Source organism: Caretta caretta, chromosome 8 (genome assembly GCF_965140235.1).
Source record: "Caretta caretta isolate rCarCar2 chromosome 8, rCarCar1.hap1, whole genome shotgun sequence".
NCBI classification, from domain to species: domain Eukaryota; kingdom Metazoa; phylum Chordata; order Testudines; family Cheloniidae; genus Caretta; species Caretta caretta.
The window spans coordinates 38,778,227-38,795,873 of record NC_134213.1 but is presented as its reverse complement, the minus strand read 5'-3'; the positions used below and the strand labels follow the sequence as shown (position 1 = coordinate 38,795,873).

The 17,647-nt window shown below is 42.3% G+C and overlaps 3 protein-coding genes across 5 annotated transcripts in view; all 3 read right to left on the bottom strand.

Annotated features, from left to right (window-relative positions):
- The window catches only part of LOC125641569 (protocadherin gamma-C5), a 426,447-nt gene that overhangs the window by 385,518 nt on the left and 23,282 nt on the right, over positions 1–17,647 (bottom strand). The window contains exon 1 of one of the 3 annotated variants that reach the window (XM_048861740.2): positions 14,655–16,870. The exons of 1 other annotated variant lie outside the window; for it this stretch is intronic. In XM_048861740.2, the coding sequence (XP_048717697.1) occupies positions 14,655–16,724 (2,070 nt within the window). In that variant the 5' untranslated portion in view covers positions 16,725–16,870. Of the gene's footprint in view, positions 1–10,231; positions 11,282–14,654; positions 16,871–17,647 lie in introns of those variants that run through there. One more of the 3 variants, XM_048861738.2, reaches the window with a different exon arrangement.
- The window catches only part of LOC142072981 (protocadherin beta-15-like), a 34,413-nt gene continuing 17,731 nt past the window's right edge, over positions 966–17,647 (bottom strand). Inside the window, 3 exon segments of the mRNA XM_075131412.1 lie at positions 966–1,652; positions 1,654–1,895; positions 1,898–2,048. Coding sequence (XP_074987513.1) covers positions 1,296–1,652; positions 1,654–1,895; positions 1,898–2,048 — 750 coding nt within the window. The 3' untranslated portion in view covers positions 966–1,295.
- LOC125641571 (protocadherin beta-1-like) lies at positions 2,055–3,741 on the bottom strand. The gene is made up of 2 exons (XM_075131937.1): positions 3,404–3,741; positions 2,055–3,324 (listed from the first exon to the last, which is right to left on the bottom strand). Exons 1-2 carry the CDS (start codon positions 3,739–3,741, stop codon positions 2,583–2,585), a joined length of 1,080 nt encoding a protein of 359 aa, XP_074988038.1. The 3' UTR covers positions 2,055–2,582.

Sequence of the window (17,647 nt, the reverse complement as noted above, 5' to 3'; positions counted from 1 at the left end):
TCAATGGAGAAATTAAAGGCGAGGGTAACGGTCTGCAAAATCAGTGTTTAAACCTTAGAGGTGTGGTCTAACTTTCCAAGTTACAGGTTCCTACAACTCCCATTGAAGAAAATGGAAGCCCAGAAGAAAAAGGCTACTTTTACTCGGGTGCCTAAATATACATTTGCTTGCCTGTGTTTAGGCCCCATCTGGAAAATTTTGCTCCAGATATATACGATACATTCTATATCTGAGGTACTCTATATATAACAGTTTTCAGAGTAACAGCCGTGTTAGTCTGTATTCGCAAAAAGGAGTACTTGTGGCACCTTAGAGACTAACCAATTTATTTGAGCATAAGCTTTCGTGAGCTACAGCATCCGATGAAGTGAGCTGTAGCTCAGGAAAGCTTATGCTCAAATAAATTGGTTAGTCTCTAAGGTGCCACTCCTTTTCTATGAACAGTGTTGTTCCATGACTTCCACAATGCCGGCGGATAAGCTAAGCAATGGCACTTCAAGTCTTTCCAGCTAATAGCGATCCCTACATTCCAGTCCTAAAAGAAATCAGTCGGGATTTTGCCTCAAATTTTTCTACGTGACAAAATTTTACACGTATGTTGCATTTTAATTCATGGAACTAAGTGACCTCCTAACTATATTTCATGAACCTGATCAAGCAGAGTTCAAAGTGGGATAATTTTATTGAGATTTCAGTGGAGCTGAGAGAGTTACATGTTCTTCATCCCACACAATACTACAGTTTCGCAACAAAGGGTAAAATTTTCAAAAGTGACTAAGTGATTTAGGACGAAGTTCCATTTTCAAAAGTGATTTAGGCATTTCTGGCAAAGAGTCTTGTGGCACCTTGTAGACTAACAGACGTATTGGAGCATAAGCTTTCCTGGGTGAATCCCACTTCGTGCATCGGACGAAGTGGGTATTCACCCAGGAAAGCTTATGCTCCAATATGTCTGTTAGTCTATAAGATGCCACAGGACTCTTTGCAGCTTTTACAGATCCAGACTAACACGGCTACCCCTTTGATACTTAGGCATTTCTGTCGCTCTCGAAAATTTAACCAAAAATCAGTAATCTAAAACAATATCTGTACACACAAGGACATCGCTATCCATCATTATCATCAATGGATTTCTATGAGAAGAGGAATATTCATAATTAAAGCACAAGGCAAGGGCCTGAAGATTGAATAGTAGGGATACATATGGCTACATTATTACTATGTACACTCAAATTGTTTAAAATTCTGTTAAACTCTTACTAACAAGCATCAAAGCAAGTTTGGAAAATTAAATATTAATCAACACAAGCAGATATGCTGTCCTGACTCATTGATTCTATCTGACTACCCACATGGGAACTATTAAGAAAATCATTGTCTCTGACCTTGTCTATTTCAGAATTCTGAGAAAGAAAACTAGGGTTTATTGGTCTGAGAAACTTAAACTCGCTGTTACTCGATCCGTTGGTCAAACAGACTTCATAATGACAAGGCTGGGATAGGATTCCGGTTCCACTGGCATCTACTAAATTACTGGGGGAGCCGTTAGCGCCATAAAAATTGTCACAAGCCGAGTTATATTTTTCACTAAAATTTCGCCTTTTACATCCCTTAATAATTACAAATAATATTTTCGAAAATATAAAAAATGAATGAAAGCATAGCCAACGCTATCACTAAATACGTAGTCATTGTGCTGTCCTTCTCTTCTTCGTTGGGTATCTCAAAAATCTGCATATATGTGTCTGAAAATCCATCCACCACAAGAAAATTTAGCGTCGCTGTGGTTGATAGGGATGGTTCTCCGTTATCTTTAGTCAGGATAAGAAGTTTCTGCTTGAAGCTGTCTCGTTCATTTAATGGCCTAGTGGTCCTTATTTTACCATTTTGGGAACCACAGTGAAGAGACTTGGGTCTGTGGCCTTGAGCAGCTGGTAGGAAAGCCAAGAATTCTGACCGAAATCCCCATCCACAGCCACCACCTTCGTCACCAGGTAACCCGCCTCCGCCGATCTGGGAACCAGGTCATTAGCTGGGGAGCTGATGTTCTGCAGAGGGTATAAAATGAAGGGCGCGTTGTCATTTTCATCAATTATCACAATTCGAATAATGACTTCAGAACTCAGTGGAGGGGACCCGCCATCTGCAGCTCTCACTGTGACCTGGAACTCTCTTATCTGTTCATAATCCATGGATCTCAGAGCGTACACATTCCCATTTTCCGAGTTTATGGAGATATAAGAGAGAAGCGGAAGGCCACCTACCTCAGCAGGCAATAGAGAATATGTCACTTTGGCATTCTGCTCTGAGTCAGAATCGATAGCACTGACTTTACCAATCTTTATCCCTGGCCCGTTGTTTTCTCTTGTATACATAGTATATGACGCTTCATTAAACATGGGAGAATTGTCATTAATATCTGATATTTCCACTGTGATTGTCACAGCAGTAGCGAGACTGGGAGATCCCAAATCTTGAGCAGTGATTGTTATGTTGTACTCCGACAGTCTCTCACGATCCAGTGAGCTTTCAGTCACCAGAGAGAAGGAAGTTTTTGATACTTTTCTGACAGTAAAAGGCAGCTAGTCTTCTATGGAGCAGACCGTTTTCCCATTATCGCCGGAGTCCCGGTCCCTGACACTGAACAGAGCCATCACTCTCGCCGGCTGGGAGTTCTCGGGGATAGGGCTGGTGAGGGATGTTATGGTCACCTCCGGAGCATTGTCATTCATATCCAGCAATTCCACCAGGACTTTGCAGTGTGCAGACAGACCCCTGCCATCTATGCCCTGTATGTCTATCTCATAGTTTTCTCTGTCTTCAAAATCTAGTGGCTGCTTGAGTCGAATTTCCCCGGTGAGGGGATTTATTTTAAAAGTTTGGCGATTTTCCTCTGAATTTTGAATAATAGAATAGGATATTTCCCCATTAATTCCTTCGTCTAAATCGGTAGCAGAGACTGTAGCTAACAAATAATCTTCAGGTCTATTTTCCAAAATCTGGACTTTATAAAGAAGCCGAGAAAATACCGGATTATTGTCGTTTATATCCAGAACCATAACTCCAATTCGGGCTGTACCCGACCGCGGTGGGGAACCACCATCGATAGCTGTGAGTGTGAAACTAATCTCCGACTTCTCCCGGTCCAGGGGTTTATCCAGCACCAGCTCTGCGTACTTTCTGCCGTCACTGCGATCCCGAGTATAAATCTGAATATAGTCATTAGAGCTAATGCTGTAATGCTGGAGACTGTTGTTGCTCACATCTAAATCCTGGGCACTCTCCAGTAAAAAACCGATTTCCAGGCATAGTACTTTCCGAGATCTTTAGAATAAATCCATTATTTAAGAACACTGGGGAATGATCATTGATATCATAAACGCCTACTTCAGCTCCGTAGGACTGTAGCGGACTCTGCAGCGATATCTCAAAATCCACCAGGCAGGGGTCGATCTGCCCGCAGAGCTCCTCTCGATCTATTTTTTCTTGTATAAACAAATCCCCAGTGCTGCGGTCTAGCTGAAAATACTGTTTTTCCCCTTCAAAAATAATCCGGGCCTGCCGAGCGGACAGTTTTTCGGCTTCCAGCCCCAAATCCTTTGCAATATTCGCCACGAACGACCCGCTTCCGGTTTCTTCAGTCACAGCATAGCGAAGCGTTTCAGTTCTCACCTCCGGCACACAGAGAAAAAGGATCAGAGACAGAACCTGCCTTGTCAGGCCTTCCTCACTATTTCTCATCCTCACGTTTCCTTGTATCCGAATCTCTTCTACAGATACCTGTTCTCTCTTTAAATATATGTCAGCGTCCCTTAGTCGCGCTTACGGGCAAGAATCTTTGCCAAAACCCGGCTCCACCTGAAGATCTTTCAGAACAGTGCAGTTCACATTCCGGGCTACGCATTATTGTGGTCTACTTCCCTGCTTGGCAGAGGGACGCTTGCTCGGCGAGTAATGGAATCGTCTGGAGCCTCAGTTTTTTCTTCGCCTTTGTGGTGAGCAGCGGCACCAAGCGTCTGCATTAAAAATTACTAATGACAGGTTTCAGAGGAACAGCCATGTTAGTCTGTATTCGCAAAAAGAAAAGGAGTACTTGTGGCGCCTTAGAGACTAACCAATTTATTTGAGCATGAGCTTTCCTGAGCTACAGCTCACTTCATCAGATGCATACCCTGGAAACTGCAGCAGACTTTATATATACATAGAGAATATGAAACAATACCTCCTCCCACCCCACTGATGATTTCAACAATTTCCATCCCACCACCAACCTCAGCCTGGTCCAGTCCACACAAGAGATCCACTTCCTGGGCACTACAGTGCTAATAAACAATGGCCACATAAACACCACCCTATACCGGAAACCTACTGACCGCTATTCCTACCTGCATACCTCCAGCTTTCACCCTGACCACACCACAGGATCCATCGTCTACAGCCAAGCTCTGCGATACAACCGCATTTGCTCCAACCCCTCAGACAGAGACAAACACCTACAAGATCTCTGTCAAGCTTTCTTACAACTACAATACCCACCTGCAGAAGTAAAGAAACAGATTGATAGAGCCAGAAGAGTTCCCAGAAGTTACCTACTACAGGACAGGCCTAACAAAGAAAATAACAGAACACCACTAGCGGTCACCTTCAGCCCCCAACTAAAACCCCTCCAACGCATTATTAAGGATCTACAACCTATCCTAAAGGATGACCCAACACTCTCACAAGTCTTGGGAGACAGGCCAGTCCTTGCCTACAGACAGCCCCGCAACCTGAAGCAAATACTCACCAACAACCACATACCACACAACAGAACCACTAACCCAGGAACTTATCCTTGCAACAAAGCCCGTTGCCAATTGTGCCCACATATCTATTCAGGGGACACCATCACAGGGCCTAATAACATCAGCCACACTATCAGAGGCTCGTTCACCTGCACATCCACCAATGTGATATATGCCATCATGTGCCAGCAATGCCCCTCTGCCATGTACATTGGTCAAACTGGACAGTCTCTACGTAAAAGAATAAATGGACACAAATCAGATGTCAAGAATTATAACATTCATAAACCAGTCGGAGAACACTTCAATCTCTCTGGTCACGCAATCACAGACATGAAGGTCGCTATCTTAAAACAAAAAAACTTCAAATCCAGACTCCAGCGAGAAACTGCTGAATTGGAATTCATTTGCAAATTGGATACTATTAATTTAGGCTTAAATAGAGACTGGGAGTGGCTAAGTCATTATGCAAGGTAGCCTGTTTCCTCTTGTTTTTTCCTACCCCCCCCCCCCATGTTCTGGTTTAACTTGGATTTAAACTTGGAGAGTGGTCAGTTTAGATGAGCTATTACCAGCAGGAGAGTGAGTTTGTGTGTGTAGGGGGGTGGGGGGGGGATGTGAGAAAACCTGGATTTATGCAGGAAATAGCCCGACTTGATTATGTAAAGAGTTGTCACTTTGGATGGGCTAGCACCAGCAGGAGAGTGAATTTGTGTGGGGGGGTGGAGGGTGAGAAAACCTGGATTTGTGCTGGAAATGGCCCACCTGTTGATCACTTTAGATAAGCTGTTACCAGCAGGACAGTGGGGTGGGAGGAGGTATTGTTTCATATTCTCTATGTATATATAAAGTCTGCTGCAGTTTCCACGGCATGCATCTGATGAAGTGAGCTGTAGCTCACGAAAGCTCATGCTCAAATAAATTGGTTAGTCTCTAAGGTGCCACAAGTACTCCTTTTCTTTTTAAAAATTACTAAGATATTTTTCAATGTAAAACGGTTTATACATTTCATATCGTCAAAACCTTTTGCAAACATAACCGCAATAAAATATTTAATGAAAACTGAAATAGAATAATGTCCAATTCGAAACAAGTAATTATGAGTAGCCTTATGATATTAAAAAGATTAACCAGAGGCTCGATTTCTGCATGATTTATTGTAAAAAGCGATTAATTTGAACGTTTCTCTTTGAGGTACTTTCTCCGCCATATTGATTTCAAGTGGGAGGGGTAAATGAAGCAAATAAAATATACACTTTTTGTTTTCGTTATAGATTTATCCCTTGTATAACTCCATTGACCTCAATGACGTTACAGCCGGAATAAATTTGGTCCAATACGCCTAAGAAACTTCCCTTAGCCATTCCCAGATATTGACCTGTACGATGCCAAATGCGTTCCATTATGTATTTGAACGACTCATTTTTAAAAAAATTACATGCTTAGATCTAAACTCTTAATATTAGTTAGGGATTTTATCTGAAATCACTACTTTATCCTGTGGACAGTTTTCCTTTATCTAAATATTTTCTATATTTTCCTAGAATCTAAATTCAATTCGGGGTAGATAGTTATACACTTCTTAAGCCAGGCCCACGGCTCTGCATTTGCGGGGGTTAGTATTTGTGTCTGCTTTGCAATACCTCGACTGATACGGCAGAAGCAGCCTATCCATCAGGGAGATCCCTTGAAATGGCTCTAGAACAAATAATCACTTCCCCATTCATTACAAAGTTGGGATGGGACCCATACGTAGCATCAAAGCATAGCGGTATCTTTCTCAGGCTGCTATCTTGTTCTTCAGAATCTCAGATTTCCTTTAAGAATCAGCAAATCTCTAGCAGTTATAGTTTCAAAGAAAACCTAAAATGTATGAACTCAGTGTAACAGATACAGAGATGTCCATGCAAGTCTGAAGAGAAGCTGAAAAAATAGATGTGAGAGTGTTGTGAACTGCCCCATTCATCTCAGTGAAGAGTTAGCGTACAGATACCCGATGACAACTCAAATGTTGGCCTTTTAAAATATTTCCTTCTTCGGAGAATAAAGGAGAAGATCATACAAAGATCGTACTTTGTACAGGAACTGACTAAAGCCAGGGGTGTTATCACTGATACCCAGAACAATAACTCGTATGTGAGCTGTGCCAGTCCTCTGGTGAACGCCCCCCCTCCCCGCAGTCAGAAGCTGTGAGAAGCAAATTAAATTCTGGCTGCTCCTCCCGATCTAATGTTTTTTCTAATACCAGTTCAGCATATTTACTACTGTCTCCCCTAGCTTGCACATCCAGCCGGAAATGTTCATTGGGGCTGATCGTGTAGTTCTGGATGGCATTTGTTTTCTAGGGGAAAGCGGGTGTTTTTCTGGGTCAGTTCTGGAATTTCGAACATAAATTCTTTCTTTCATATCCTCTACCTGCACCTCAAAGCGATGCAACTGCATTGGATTTTCCAATACAACTTCGAACTGCAGTAAACACATGCCAGTCTGTCCGCACAGATGCTCACCGTCTGTTTTCTCCTTTATTATCATTTCCCAGCCGGTGATGAGTTGACAATACTTTTTGCTACTTTGTGAAATCAACCGGGCCCTGCGAGCAGTTTCCCTACATCCAATTCCAAATCCTTTGCAACGTTAGCAACTACGGACCTGATGTCCTGTTCTTCAGGCACGGAATAGCGGATCGCCTCACACAGCGCTCCGGACGAGCAAAGATACAGAAAGAAAGACAGAAGTTGCCTTTTTCTGATGTGGTTCCCCATCCTGCCAGCCACTCCTGAGTCAGATCTAAGACACAGCGCTTTCCATACAGCAGCTCTGATACCTAAAAATAGGTCCTGCGGTACCTGAGCAATAGTTTGATTTACAGTATATCTGCGGGGTAAAACAATTCGGTTTTAGATAGAAACCTAATTATCTTTCTTCAGAGAAGGACAATTCGTCTTTTATCCCGGGGATGCTCCCTGTCATGGCGATTCTTCCTAACACCGTCTTGATACCCTTACTCCGTAGCGCTCTTTCGGCGCCACCTTTGGTAACAGCGCCACCTAACGTCTCAAACAACAGCTTTGCTTTCAGATCCAAGCGAATTTTAAAGATGATCATAATAAAGAATCATAAAATCGTAGAACTGGAAGGGACCTCGAGAGGTCATCTTGTCCAGTCCCCTGCACTCAAGGCAGGACTAAGTATTATCTGGACCATCCCTGACAGGTGTTTGTCCAACCTGCTCTTAAAAATCCACATTAAACATTTTAAACCTAACCAGGTCATAGAATCACAGAATATCAGGGTTGGAAGGGACCTCAGGAGGTCATCTAGTCCAACCCCCTGCTCAAAGCAGGACCAATCCCCAATTTTTGCCCCAGATCCCTTAAGTTACTTTCCACAAGATGTCAGATCATGTTAGTATTAGAGCTGAGTGGGTCTAATATGTATTTTTCTTTCTTTTGTATAGGAATAAGATACAGTGCTCCTATCTGCCAAAAAACTGGAGTTTTCAGGTGCCTAAGTAGCCCCTGGAATCACCGTTAAAATCCCCTCCCCCCAACCAAAATCTGAAATGGCGCCCCTGAGTTTGGAGCTTCCATTACCTTTAGGAAAATTAACAGAATTTAGAAATATGTTGGCAACTTAATAGTTTGATAGTTTTTTCTGTTCCATCAGATGTCAATCATTTAACAACTGTCTTAAAAGGAAAGTGCTAATGAATGGAGAAAATTCTCTCTCCCGTCTTCCAATATGTGGTGTCTGATGGTGGGACAAAGCAGCCATGAGCTCAGGCAGAGAACGATTCAGTACTGGGATAGTCACAATTGCAGTTGCTCAGCTTTTCAGACTATTTCTGTCATGACAGAGCCTAACAATGACTTCACCGTCTTCGGATGAATCATCTCCTGTGTTTCTAGGCTCTATTTAATCGGTGATAGCATGTTGAAAATACACGGTTCCTTACATGTGTGTATCTCATGTTAAACCCTAACCTGATCGCATTTTCCAGCGTTTTGAGTAAATACATTCCTGCTCCCACTGAAGTCAGTGGAGAAATCCCTTTCACTTCGATGGAGGGCCATCGGACCCTAATTCCGTAGTCATAGCAGGAAGTATGGGGAAATTGCTATGACTATTTCCCAAAGACTGAACGTTCCTGAATAAAGGACAGTAACGTATAATAAGAATCCAGAAAATATGGAAGAACGTCAGCTAGAAGTGGGATCCCCGAATGAGGCAGTTAGAACCTATGCTCTGCGAAGATACAAGGTTGGGAAATTTACTACTAGGAGTACCAGGAATCTAAAACCAGCTGAGCAGCATAGGTTCCAAGTAAGAAATGGGAAAGCAGAAAGAGCGCAAACACCGTAGATGACGTCAAGGGTGACAATTACATCTAGGTTTGAATGGAGGCGCACAATAAGGAAGGACTCCTATGTCTAGATCTTTGGTACGTTATTGGGAGAAGTTGCTGACTGCTCTACCAGTTAGAAGTGGTTGTTATAATAATTAATAATTTTAAGACGACAAACTTCTGCTATATGCCCAAAAAGGAACTCTGCACTAAAACACTGCCAGAGGCCACCCACAATAGTAGAAATAGTGCCACATAGGTTAAATGTCCTTGGGCCCTGGGAATACCCAGCTAATAGTTTATAGGTACTGGATTCTCCCTAAAATATGACAGATCTATTGAGTGCAGACGCAAATAAGTAAATAAATAAATAAATTCTCCTCCCCTCATATTTGAAGTTCGGCACTGGAAAAGTGGAGGGGCTCTTGCAGTCCAGTTTTGTAAAGGGGTTCAAGATTTTCAGAAGTGATGGTTCTTGAACCATATTTAGGCACCTACAAAAGACTGGTCTAGTGTTTCAAAGTGCTGAACAGGCTCAATGACACTGATTTCGATGGAAGCTGCTGGACGCTCAGCACTTTGGAAAATTAGGTCGTTATTTAGGTGTCAGTATGGGGATTTAAGAACCCACCTTTTAACTCCAGTTTTTAAAAACATTGGCCCAGGTATTCATTTGTCTGATACATTTTTCACTCCTTTTATGTTTTAGTTAAATGTTAGAAGAAATTTCCCCGACTTCTCCCACCTAATGAAGATTTGTAGACGGAACCAACTTCAATGCCTGACTTCAATGGGAGCTGCATTTCCTCTGCTGCCTGGGAGCGACTCATTCATGTAAAAGAGGGCATGTTTAAACAGGTCTGTACTTTCCCACACTCTCTTCCTGCCAGCAATGGGATCAGATTTCATAGCCATCCTTCCTGCATACACGGTGCACAAGCCCTCACGTTCTGGAGGGACAGTCCATCCACCAAACCCCAGAACATGTCATTAGAAATCGGTGCTTTAAGAACATGTCCCCTGATGACTTTGCTTCACAGAATCTGATCTCGCAGCACAGCTACCAATCGTTAGAATCAACGGATAAAAAAGTCAATCTAAATCCATTTTAACAATTGTTTTTATTAGTGTTATGGTCACCAGAAACTCGATTTTTAAAATCTTGTAAACGACGTGGAAAATTACACCATGTTCCCTTTATCTGAAATATTATATTCGGTAATGAAATTAAATGAAGACAGAAGGAAAGAGATTTATCTTAACTCATTACACACTACAAAATGTTTAAAGTTTACTGTATCACTTTTAACCTATTTTACTAACGTTCGACTAATGCAATATTACTCTCACTTCTACAGTATCTTTTAACCAAGGATCTCAAAATGAGTTATAACTATTAGTTTCAGTTTCATATGGTTAGAAAAAAAGACTACAATTTTGAAAATACACATTTTACAATATACACAAAGCTCAACCTCCCGACTAAATATGCAATGTACATTGCGGCCAAGCAGCTTTAATTTAACCAGCTTCTATTTGTTAATACATAATTACTTTGTAAGTGAAATTTATTCTTAATTTTCATTGAACATTAAACTTGTACACTGAAAAGAGGTTTCAGAAAATCAACACACTATTACATAATCATCTCCATAAGGGAGAATCATGGGGAAGGTGGTTTATGATAAATTACTGTTAAAGCTTAGGTTTGACTTATTATGTTTCCTTTATATCTAGATAAAGTAGACGTTGTCAAGCTCTAAAAATAATACACTAAGGGCTAGGTGGAATCTGCAAAGCAAGCATGCTATAGGAGCTCCTTCTCTTCTTCAATAGTCATACCATAAACGCAAAGGTCTACGTGAAAAACCAGGAATAAAGAATTACATAATATAGAAATACATATCCTTGCTCTCTTACAGAAAGGGCCTGTACCTTCTTGAAAGTTTCTTGGAGGGCGATAAGCCTCTTGATTCTCATTGCTCCTTTATGATGTCTGATAGTTGAACAAAGCAGAGCTGGTTTTTCTCATCTATTGGTAGGAAAGCCAACCGTTTTGACTACTGTTCCCATTTATCCCTGTCACCTTGTTAACAATACAGCCTGCGCCTGAAGATCTGGATATGGAGTCTTCAGAGACAGAAGCTCTGCCCTGCAAACAATATAGAATGATGTGGCGTCATTATCGGCTGTTACGAAGAACGCAGGCATTCGTGTGCACGGAGGGACATGCAATCAGGGCTTCATCTTACAGATCTGTGGCTGGGATATCGTTCTATTTGAAGTCAGCGGAAGTTTTGCCATTGATTTCAATGGGAGCAGGATCTGGCCTGTACCTACATCCTATAATTTAAATGCTCATGTTTAATGAAACCCTAAAATAGGGCACTGTGTATGTATACAACTCGGAGGGAAATTTTACAGTGTGAAAATTCAGAAGTAAATGTAATTTGATTAGCCAAATACAGCGATATCCACTTCGTTGTATTTCTATTTGTATTTCTGTCTTTCAAAAACTGTCCGGAACATCTTACATCCCCTGTGAGGTGTTTACACTTACAAATCTGGAAAAGCTTTATGGTAATTTAGGTGGCTGATTCAAAAAGATCATTAGCTTGCTGTTTGTTTAAGCCAAAATGTTCAAATGTGGTCATTGGTTGTATGTGCCCAATTCCAGACATCTTGGGCCTAGTTTTCAGAACTGTTTAGTACCCAGAACTCCCACAGAACTCAATGGGAGTGATGGGTACTCCATGACTCTGAAAAATAAGGGCTTGAGTGTCTAATGCTGGGCATCAAAAAGGTAGGCTTAAAAAATCATGAGTCAATTTAAAAATGTGAGGCCAGGATCATTAGGAGTAATAATAACCAACTAGATCGTCTTAATTTTTTAAAATAGATTTGTAAGAGTTAGGAATAACTTATTTTGATAGGAACTAATTAACTGTTGGTTAATACTTTCTGTAGGAACGCTGCATAACCCCGACAAAGTGCCAGCATAAACGCTGATTTTTTCCATGATCAGGGCTGTCCAAGTGCCAGATGCTCAGATGCTGTCAATTGCCCCTCCTCCACCACCATTTACTTCCGCGGCGCTATGTCGATTTACACCAGCTGGCATATTGATGTCTTTAATATCAGTTTTGTATTTGCTGTTTACATCTCCTAAAGGGGAAGTGCGGGTTTTCTTTTAGAGCACTTTGCCATTCTATCTTAGGTATCCAAATCCAGACTGTTCTCCCAAAAGAAATTACTATAATCAAAGAATTCATTAATTATGTTGAACTCCAGGTTATCTTTAGATAATAATTAGAAATGATCATTTATACTAAAATGTCTTGGGGAGTACATTTTACTTTCACAGATCTCTGTTTTAATTAATTCAGGATTCTTGGCAGTAGATTTAAGATATCTAAAACCTCAATGTCATTTGTACAGAGAAAAAAAGACTCTGTAGTTTATAGGTTTTTAAAAAAATCTATACACATATTCATGTATAGTAATAATAATTCACCAATTAGCCATTACTAATAGTCACAACAACCGCAAGTTCCTAGGTTCAAGATATTTGTTAGGACCGGTGTAACAAAATTATTCTTGAATGACAAACTCTATCTGAAACACTGCTTGATTATTGTAATTCTCTCTCTCCCCCTCCCCTCTCTCTCTCTCTCTTTTTGGTGGGGAAAAAAAGTCTGTAAACCCTTTGCAAACACCGGGCCCATAAAACCTCATTTTAGTTGTATCCATTATCTGGAAAATGAAGAGCCAGAATTAAGGCAACACTTATTCTTGACCTTCGTTCTTTGTACTTACTAAAGGCTAGATGCTCTTTCACCTTTGTTCTGGTGCAAGAGAGCAGAAATTGATGGAATTTGGCCACTGTGCTAGAATAATGGGTATTAAGTTTCGCCTCACGTTCCCCCATTTTTACAGCTAATTCTAATGCCTGCTCCCCTCCCAAACCAGCAGAAATACTTCAAGCAAGACCAGCGGGAGGTGACGATTCCATCAGATTCGGCTTCTGGGTTTCCTCTGTCCATGGAGAAAGCAGAGAAAGGGGAGGAGGGGGCTGCTACAGAGTGTGGAGAGCCAGAGAAGAACATGGGGAACATCCCCTCTGAGAAGTCAGATTTATTTCCCCTATCGATCCACACTCCTTGTATTCTTTGTATACCTTCCTTTTCTCCCTTAATACATCCCTCCACCTGAGGGTAAGATCGGTAGCAAACTCCAGAAAGTGGAATCTCTCGGGACCTCTCTTCCTGTGGGTTTTGCCTCAGGGACAGTACAATATGAGTCAATGCCACAGTTCACCCCAGAGAGGACATAAATATTATCCACCAACAAGTGTAACGTCAGGAGAATGCGTTTGGACACGGCCTCCTACAATCATTAAACACATTCAATCTCATAACGCAAAACAGTTATACTATTATTACTTCCCACGGGCTATGCACTTCCGTCCATTCGACACAAAAACAGAGAGCTAAGTGGTACCAAGCCCGGCTGCTTTATATTGAATTATGCCTCCCCCCATCCTCAGTTGCGCTTGTCGGAGATTTCCTCAGCAGAGGACCGGACCCTGTATTTTCAGCATTGTTAGACAAGGTACTAGCCAGCGGTGTTTCTACACATCCACATCCATCGGACATTACTTGTACACAGTGAATTTCCTTAGTTGCTCTAGATAATTGCTTCTCCTGGGACTCTGGACTCTGTTCCGTTCTTCACCCATTTCCCGAACACTTGCTGCCTATAAAAATCCTGCTAATACCACTAACCGCAGCTACATCAGCAGTGTGCATATAATACTGGCTTATAACATCTACGTTGCTTGTCATGGGTACAAAAGCTCATGAAGCTCGAACTAGTGATGATGTTACAGGATTTAAGCCATCATTGCCCATTCCTTCAATACATATCCCCCTCATTGAAACCTCTGCCACTGCTTGCTGCTCACATAGCAAAGGGTTTGATGGAAAACAAAGGTGTAGTTTACATATTGTGGGAGGATACATTTTCCTTAGATACTTCTATTTTACTTTGTTTCCCCGATCTCCTTCACTACATATTGAGCCATTAGTCCTAAAATCCACACCTCAGCAAAAACACTGCTAAAAAAGCAAGTTCCGCCTCAATTTCCTTGTAAAATTTTAGACTTCAGGGCGTCCCCTTAGGAATATTGTACAAGGATCAGATAATTCTGATGTTAATGAGCCCTTGATAATTAATATCCAAATAATTCTTTTGACAAGTTTAAATCTTTCTTGGTAGAGAACACACAGAACGCAAGAAGATCAGAACCAGTCTGGCAAACTCATTTAGAGCGTTACTGTGCAATTATATTAGCCCGCACATACTAACATTTCAAAAATACGTTGGACAATAAACAGAAAAGCTCCCTAGAAAATGAAATATTTCTCAATATTTGTAAAATGTTCCAGTCAACTAATTTTCATAGCAGCAGAAACAAACATATTCAAGCAAGGTATTGATGCAAATGGAGTGAAATAGGCACTCACCTCTCTCAGAGATTCTTTCTCCTCCTTAAACTGAGAGTTAATCTGAGAGTCAAGAACGGACCCTTCTGAAACGCTAGGGTCAGCGGGTAGAGACGGTGCCAGTGGCCTCAGAAATTTAAATTCGCTCGTCCCAGACCCAGTTGTCAAGCAAACCTCGTAACAATAAGATTGAGGCAGAGTCCCAGTGACGCTTGTGTCCGTAGGATTTGTGGGGAAGTTGGGCTCAAAATAAAAGTTCCTGGACGATGGAACATACCGCTCTCGGCACTGCCTTGTCTTGTATAGCCGGATGGCGATAATTGTTACCACACAAACCAGAAAAAGGAATGAAACGAAAGACAAAGAAATGACTAAATACAGGGTTAATGTGTCCTGCTGCTCCTCTTCTTGTGGTACATCCAGTAACTGCATGTAGGCGTCTGAAAACCCATCCACCAGAAGCACATTAAGCGTCGAGGTGGTGGATCTGGGCGGCTCTCCGTTGTCTCTAACCAGGACGATAAGTTTCTGTTTAACAGAGTCTGGGCTCGTTATAGGCCTGCTGGTTTTTACTTCCCCGGTTTGGAGACCCACAGCGAAGAGACCTGGGTCTGTAGCCTTGAGCAGCTGGTAGGAAAGCCAAGAATTCTGACCGGAATCTCCATCCACAGCTACCACCTTCGTCACCAGGTAACCCGCCTCCGCCGATCTGGGAACCAGGTCATTAGCGGGGGAGCTGCTGTTCTGCAGAGGGTATAAAATGAAGGGGGCGTTGTCATTTTCATCAATTATCACAACTCGGACAATGACTTCAGAGCTCAGTGGAGGGGACCCGCCATCTGCAGCTCTCACTGTAACCTGGAAATCCCTCGTTTGCTCATAATCCAGAGACTGCAGAGCGTACACATTCCCGTTTTCGGAGTTTATGGAGATGGAGGAGGAGAAGGGGAGGTCACCGATGTTGCCAGGCAACGCCGAATATGTCACTTTGGCATTCTGCTCTGTGTCCAGGTCAGCAGCATGGACAGTTCCAATCAACAGGCCCGGGTGGTTGTTCTCCTTCAGGTACATGACGTACGAACTTTCATTAAATACAGGGGGGTTGTCATTAATATCCGATAGCTGAACACGGATGATCCTCACTGAGGTGAGCCTCGGAGTCCCCCGGTCTGTGGCTATGATGCTTATGTTATACTCAGGCACTTTCTCTCGGTCCAGGGGCTTTTGTGTAACAAGCTCGTAATAATTCTTCAGAGTCGATTTTAAAGCAAAAGGGACATTGTCCTGAATGGAGCAGACCGTTCTGCCATTGTCCCCGGAGTCTCGGTCTCTCACACTGAACAGGGCCACCACTGTCTCAGGGGAGGAGTCCTCGGGTATGGTGCCGCTGAGGGACGTCAGCGTCACTTCCGGGGCGTTGTCATTCATGTCCTCGATCTCCACCAGGACTTTGCAGCGCGAAGAAAACCCCCCACCATCCGTGGCCTGAACTTCTACTTCATACATTTCTGCGTCTTCAAAATCAATTATCCCCAAAACAGTGATTTCGCCAGTGAACTGATTGAGCTGAAATAATTTGAGGACTCGCTCGGGGACCTGCCCGAATGAATAGGTGATTTCTGCATTTGGACCTTGATCCAAATCACAAGCTTCAACCTTGGTGACCAAAGTGTCCTGAGGACTATTTTCCATTAACTGCACGTTGTACACTGACTGACTAAACTGAGGGAAGTTATCGTTGTTGTCAAGCACATTAATGCGTATTTGGGCTGTGCCGGTTCTTTGTGGCAGGCCCCCATCGGCAGCTGTGAGAATCAGCATCAACTGCGCCTGCTCCTCCCGATCTAATTGTTTCTCTAACACCAGCTCGGCGTATTTACTGCCGTCTCCCCGAGAATGCACATCCAGGCTGAAGTGCTCATTAGCGCTGATTGCGTAGCTCTGGATGTTGTTTGTTCCTATGTCTGAATCTTGGGCCCTTTCTAAGGGGAAGCGGGTGTTTATGGGGATCTGTTCAGGTATTTTTAAAACGAATTCATTTTTAGAGAATTTAGGGTTATTGTCATTCACATCATCTATCTGCACTTCCATTCGGTACAGCTGCAGTGGATTTTCCAACACAATTTCAAATTGCAGGAAACACGGGTCACTCTGTCCACACAGATCCTCACGGTCTATCTTCTCCTTTATTGTTACATCCCCGGATCCTGTGTTCAGCTCAAAATATTGCTTGGTGCTTTTAGAAATCAGCCGGAGACTGCGACCAGACAATTTCTCTACATCCAGTTTCAAATCCTTTGCAATATTAGCAACTAGGGACCCGCTTTTCTTCTCTTCACGCACAGAATAGCGGATCGTCTCACAAGCTACCAGAGACACACACAAACATAGAAAGAAAGACACAACTTGCCTTTTCCTGGAGTGAGTCTCCATTCCGCCAGCCATTCCCGGGTCAGATCTGAAACACAAGCCTCTCTGCAAAGCTGCAGCAGCCATTCATATGTTGTGCTAGAAAGTAAACGATTTGTCCTCCAATATTGACTTTATTTGTAATTATTCCATCCGCCCTTTCCCTATAATCCTTTGTCACCCGTTCCCGGCGTAGAGGCGTTGTCGTCTGGATTCAGAAGTCTGAGTGCAGCTTCCACTGAGGGCTGACGGAGTCCGAAAAGCTGCATTTTCAGCACCATCTTTGCTAATATCGCCACCTTGTGGCTCAGCTAAAATAAGACATGCTATGATGTTCACATTTTAAACTTACTATGTGCAGTTATTAACTGCACAGCAAAGATTTCTCTCTTAAGTACATATTGTGGTTATAATATTTCACAGTGAAAACTCTGAAATATTAAGGCAAATTATTACCGATTAGAGGAGACAGAGAGTTGCAAAATAATATAATAGTTAATTGAATTGTGATCCTTCCACACCACACTTCCTTCTCTCACATACCAATACTTTTATTCTTCACAGCTAGCTAAGTAAACAAGTTACTGCAAGTTGATCACATGTCC